The following is a 5871-nucleotide window of genomic DNA, read 5'->3' as shown; positions in this document are numbered from 1 at the left end:
TCTGAAATGGAAACCAAAAGGTCATGTAGAGGTAAAGTTAGGAGCAAAGGGGTTCTTTACGGTTATATTTTCTAACTTAGAAGACAGGACTAGGATATTTGAGGAAGGGCCTTACTTCATGAATAACGCAGGGCTGGTAATGAGACATTGGGTTGAATGCTATAACCCAGATAAGGAAAAGATATTAGCTGCCCCAATATGGATAAGGCTCTTTGGTCTCCCCTCAGAATTCTGGAACCCAGATATCCTTCAAGGCATTGGAAACTCAATAGGATCTTTTGTTAAAGTAGCTGAATCAACGAAGAGAGGCAAATATAATACTTATGCTAGGATCTGCGCCTACATGAACATAACTGAACCTCTCCCAGAATCCATTGAACTGGAATATCATGACGAGATATGGACTCAAACCATAGACTACGAACATATTCCATTTCGATGTAGAAGATGCCATGAGTATGGCCATTTAGCCAGAGACTGCCCTATAACCAAAGCTGAAAAAGAAAGGGAAGCAGAAATCTCAAGGAAAACTGAAACAGAGACAACAAAGAGAGAAGCAGAGTTTAAAGTAGTACAAAGGAGGGGGAGAAGAGACAACAAAAGAATGCCGAAAACTAAACAACAGGGAAAACAGCAACCTGAAACACAAAATAAGTTTGAAATCCTACAGGAAGAAGATCCTGAAACAGAGGGTAGTGAGGAAGAAGAAGCAGAGGAAATGGAGATAACTGGGGAACAGAAAAGCAAAAGGAGAGATCAAAGTCATACAGAACAGGAAAACGAAACCTTAAGTGACAACCAAGATTATCAAGGTGAAATGGAGATAGATACACAGAGCATGAAAGTAGATGAGGAGGAACAGGAAATGGCAAAATTAATACAAGAATGGCGAAGGCTAGATGACCGCTTTATCCCAGAAGAACAGAAACAAAGATACAAGGAAGCCTTTCAACGCTACAAAGAAAAAAAAAAAGGGAGCACAGGGGAGAAGACAAGCCAAGCTACAGAGAAACCAGATGTGGGAACGGGCAGAGCAGGCAAAGGTGGCAAAAAACGAGGAAGAAAACCTCTCACTGAGGTAATACAAGATGTAGGTGAGGCACTTGTAAATTCCGGAAGGGTAATACCCCTGTCAGAAGTGTTCCAAAACCCCCGAAAATTGTTAAAATGATAATCACAACATGGAATATACGCGGCCTCAACAGTAGAGGCAAACAAAGGTATCTCAATGAGAGACTGAAAAAGGAAAAACCAAGCATCATGATACTTCAAGAAACCAAAGTAAGCACGGAGAAGATGAGTGAAATCTTAAACAGAAATAGAAGCAGGTATGAGATGATGGGACAAGATGCTTTGGGAAGTGCTGGGGGATTGGTAATTCTCTGGAACCCAGATGAAATCCAATTCACTAACTGGATGAGTTTCCCAAGGATTTTAACAGGAAATGCTCATATACTAGGTACAACAGAGGAGGTAATGGTAACAGGGGTGTATGGCCCACATTTACAGACAGAAAAGGAGAACTTCCTTAAAAACTTAAAAGCATTAAGAGGCCTTATGCCAGAAAAACAATGGATAATTGGAGGAGACTTCAACATGATTAAAGCCACAGAGGAAAAGAGAGGAGGGATAAGGAGATTGGATACGGTCTCAGAAAAATTTGGAGACCTAATAAGAGAACAAAAGCTGATTGATGTCCAGACCATAAATGGAAAGCACACTTGGAACAATCGAAGGGGTGGAGCTAACCAAATAGCTTCGCGCCTTGACAGGTTTCTAATCTCTGAACAAATAATGATCAAGGATATCTTCATAGAAGCATCAATACTTCCTGTTATAGGGTCTGATCATTGGCCAATTAAATTAGAAATTGATATAAAGCGACGACCTCCCAACAGACCATTCAAATTTGAACCCTTCTGGTTGAGAGATGAGGGGCTAATGGAAAAACTAGAAGACTGGTGGAGAGAAAGTAACCCGAGAGGTAAAAACAAAATGCATTCCTTTCAGCTTAAATTGAAGGAAATAAAGACTAAATTAAAAAAATGGAACAAAGAAGAATTTGGGAATATCTTAGAAGAAAAGCAGAAATTAGAACAGAAAATGGAAGATCTGCAACAAATGGACATCACTCAAGGCATTCAGGAAGAGCGAACAAAAGAAGAAGGAGTGATCCTAAATAAGCTTGAGGAAAGAAGGAAACAAGAGGAAATACTCTGGAAACAAAAATCAAGGGTTCAATGGCTCAGGGAGGGTGAAAGGAATACGAAATTTTTCCATAAAGCCATGGTACAACACCGTCAAGGAAACAGAATATTCTCAATAAAAAACAAAGAAGGGCAAAGAGTTCTTCAGCAGGAAGAGATTGAGAAAGTGCTAGTAAATCATTTTAAAGACATCTTGAAGGAAACTCAATCGAACAGAATAGAGGCAATAGCAAAGATAAAAAGAGAAATACCTCAAATTGTGACCAGAGATCAAAACCAGGCTCTAATGAGAAAAATAACCAAGGAAGAAGTGGAGGAGATTGTCAAAAACATGAAGAGAAATAAAGCTCCAGGCCCAGACGGTTATACTGTTGAATTCTTTCAAGCGGCATGGCACTTTCTGGCTGATGAAGTAGTGGAGATAGCAGAAGAAGTCAGGATAAATCAAAGATTATGGCCAGGCATAAACGCTACGCTTCTGGCTCTTATACCTAAAACTAATCAGGCCGACCAGGCAGATGGATTCAGACCCATTGCCCTTTGCAATGTCATTTACAAGATTGTGGCATCCATAGTAGCTCAAAGACTGAAACTAATTCTCCCCAGTATTATCTCACCGGAGCAAACCGGTTTTGTTGAAGGGAGACAGATCTTGGATGGGCTAGTGGTAGCACAAGAAGTAATCCATACATTGAAAACAAAGAAGGAAAAAGGTATGTTGATCAAATTAGACCTATCAAAGGCTTATGATAGGCTCAGCTGGAAGTATTTAACTGAGATCCTTAAAGCTTTTGGATTTTGTGACAGATGGGTAAATTGGGTATTAAGCATGATTTCTACGCCAAATTACTCTATTTTGCTAAATGGAGCGCCTACAACAACTTTTAATGCAACAAGAGGTCTCAGACAAGGGGACCCTCTCTCCCCCTTCTTGTTCATAATAGCAGCTGAAGGTTTAGGAAGATATATCAAAAAGGAATTAAGGGACAGCAACATTCAAGGGCTACAATTATGGGGAACCCGAACCACTGTCACCCACCAACAGTTTGTGGATGACATAATGATATACTGTAAAGCAACCCTTCGTGAAGTAAAAAGGATCAAAAAAATCCTAGAGATTTTTATGGAAGCTACAGGTATGGAGGTCAACAAAGATAAGTCCAGGACTTTCTTCTTTAATATAGTGGAACCTATACAAAAGCATCTCACCAGAGTCCTGGGATATCAGTTAGGGAAACTCCCAACCAAATATTTAGGGACAATGTTAGACTCCTCATCCATAAGAATAAGGAATTGGCATCATATCCTTGAGAAAATCAAAAAGAGAATGGAAAATTGGACATTTAGAGCCCTGAACGTAGCAGCAAGGGTGGTGCTTCTCAAAGCCACGCTACAGGCAATCCCGATATACTCCCTGTCCGTGATGAATGCACCTAAAGGAATATGTAACAAGCTGGTTGAGATGTACAGGAAATTTCTTTGGGGAGGACCAAAACAAGAAAAGAAATGGGCGCTGTGCTCATGGGAGAGCTTAGCCAAAACAAAGGAAAAGGGAGGCTTAGGTCTCAAAGACCCAGGAATTTTAAATCAGGTGATGGCAGCCAAACTTCGATGGAGATGGTTACAAGGAGGACAGGACTTGTGGAAGGAGATTTGGACAACTAAATATCATATGCCCAATAACCCGGAAGAAATTATCAGACAGCAAGAAATGCCCCGGGGATCGGATATCTGGAACCTATCAATTCAAAATAGGGAAATAGTAGATAATAATATATTCTGGGAAATCAAAGGGGGACAGACAGCGAGGTTCTGGGATGAATCTTGGCAACAGCGAGGAAAATTGGTTAATCTCATAGGAATGCAGGAAATACAAAGAAGAGGAATACATAGGAATTTGATAACGGTAAATGATTATTGGGATGCAGACCAAGGCAATGGGGAATGGAGGATATGGAAACCGCTGGAACAATGGGAAAGGAACCCAACAGAAGAGCAAAAAACAACCTTTACTAAGGAAATGAACTCAAGGAAAATAAGGAACAGAGAAGGTAATGACATACTACGGTGGGGAAAAGAAACAAAAGGGACTTTCACTATTAAGGAGGCTTACAAGCTAAAAACATACCAAGAGCAAGGAGAGGAAGATCAAATTTGGAAAAAAATCTGGAGCACAAAGTGGTGGCCAAAGGTTAAATTATTTGCCTGGCTGGTGGGAAGAAAGAGAATCCTAACATGGGATAGAATTCAGAAAAGAGGCTTTTCTGGTCCCTCCAGATGCCATCTCTGTAATTCTGCTGTAGAAGACCAGGAACATATCCTTAACGGATGTACAGTGGCACAGTATCAATGGGAGGAAACGCTAAAGCTCTTTACTAAAACAAACAGAAACTCAACGGACATAATTCAAACCATCAAAAATTGGGGAGAAGCTGAATTCCAGAGCAAAGTAGTTAACAGAGCGTGGAGTGTCACTGCAGGTTTCAATATTTGGAACTTATGGAAGGAAAGGAACTACCGCCTATTCAGAGGGAAGGCATCAGGGCCAGAGGAGGTGTGGAAGCGGTCTTTAAACCAAATTAGGGAGACAATTCTCGCTGAGAACTGGGATGATGAAGACTGGAAAACGTCGGAGGCAGAATCTGCCATCTTGAAGAAATTAAACTTGGAGCCGGGAATGATCTTCCAGCAAGGAACCAAGCAACGACACCCTTCAGCAAATCAGAGCAGGACAAAGTTTAGAAAACCTCCAGACGGGTTTGTGAAACTGAATTTTGATGGTGCGGCGAAAGGCAATCCTGGGCCAGCAGGGTTCGGCGGAATTATCAGGAATGACCAGGGGAAAACGGAGTGGATCTATGCGGACAATGGTGGAACTATGACCAATAATGAGGCGGAGTTTATGGCTGCTTACCAAGGTCTTAAAATTGCAAAGCGAAATGGTTATAGGAGAGTTGAAATAGAAGGAGACTCCACTCTGGTCATCGACTCGATCAGAAAACTAGTACAGGGAAAGAACTGGGAGCATGTGGTGACAAGCTGGAGAAGTGCCAGCACAGTCAGAGACATCGGAGAGATATTAGAAGGGATTGAATACAGTCTAACCGCGCATGTCCGACGGGAAGGTAATAAACCTGCTGACTGTTTAGCAAACTGGGGGTGTGCGGAACACAATGGCAAAGTAGATGACAGTTGGACAACTCAGTCCACGCTGGAAAAATGGGAAGGATTAAGGCAAATGCTGGACAGTGATATTAATGATGCAGGACAAGGATAATCGTTACCCCGCGTGGCTGGGGGGAGGAGAAAATACGCCAAAGCAGGAGGGACGGTGGAAAGGACAACAGGATAGGACAATAAAATCATGGATCGAGGTGACAATTAATTTCACAGCGAAGCAGGGACGCGGCCCAAGGAAAAGAACGAACCCCATGACATTTTTCATCATGCGAAGTAAAGACGTTCATGGGAGCGGGCAGAAATCCCATCACACAGGTAAAGGTGGCAGCAAAGATATAAGAGGAAACAGGGGCAGACGGGAAGGCATTGTAAGCTTGAGAAAGGTAGCGAAAACAGAGGATTTTTGTAATCAAGTCACAGATCAGGAAGAAATCGCTCCAAAAATGAGTGATAGGAAGAGGATGGCGACCCAAAAAGGGAAGCA

At 41.8% G+C, this 5871-nt stretch overlaps 1 protein-coding gene across 1 annotated transcript; it reads left to right on the top strand.

Annotated features, from left to right (window-relative positions):
• The first annotated feature begins 1338 nt into the window (after positions 1-1338).
• LOC149234144 (uncharacterized) lies at positions 1339-5484 on the top strand. The gene is made up of 2 exons (XM_089368167.1): positions 1339-2169; positions 2407-5484. Exons 1-2 carry the CDS (start codon positions 1339-1341, stop codon positions 5482-5484), a joined length of 3909 nt encoding a protein of 1302 aa, XP_089224293.1.
• The last annotated feature ends 387 nt before the right edge of the window (positions 5485-5871 follow it).

This window comes from Pinus tabuliformis, chromosome 8, assembly GCF_031772625.1.
Source record: "Pinus tabuliformis cultivar Carrire ecotype Pingquan chromosome 8, CPIR1, whole genome shotgun sequence".
In the NCBI taxonomy this organism is placed as follows: domain Eukaryota; kingdom Viridiplantae; phylum Streptophyta; class Pinopsida; order Pinales; family Pinaceae; genus Pinus; species Pinus tabuliformis.
Note: the sequence above shows the minus strand (reverse complement) of the source record. Positions and strands in the feature narration are given on the sequence as shown.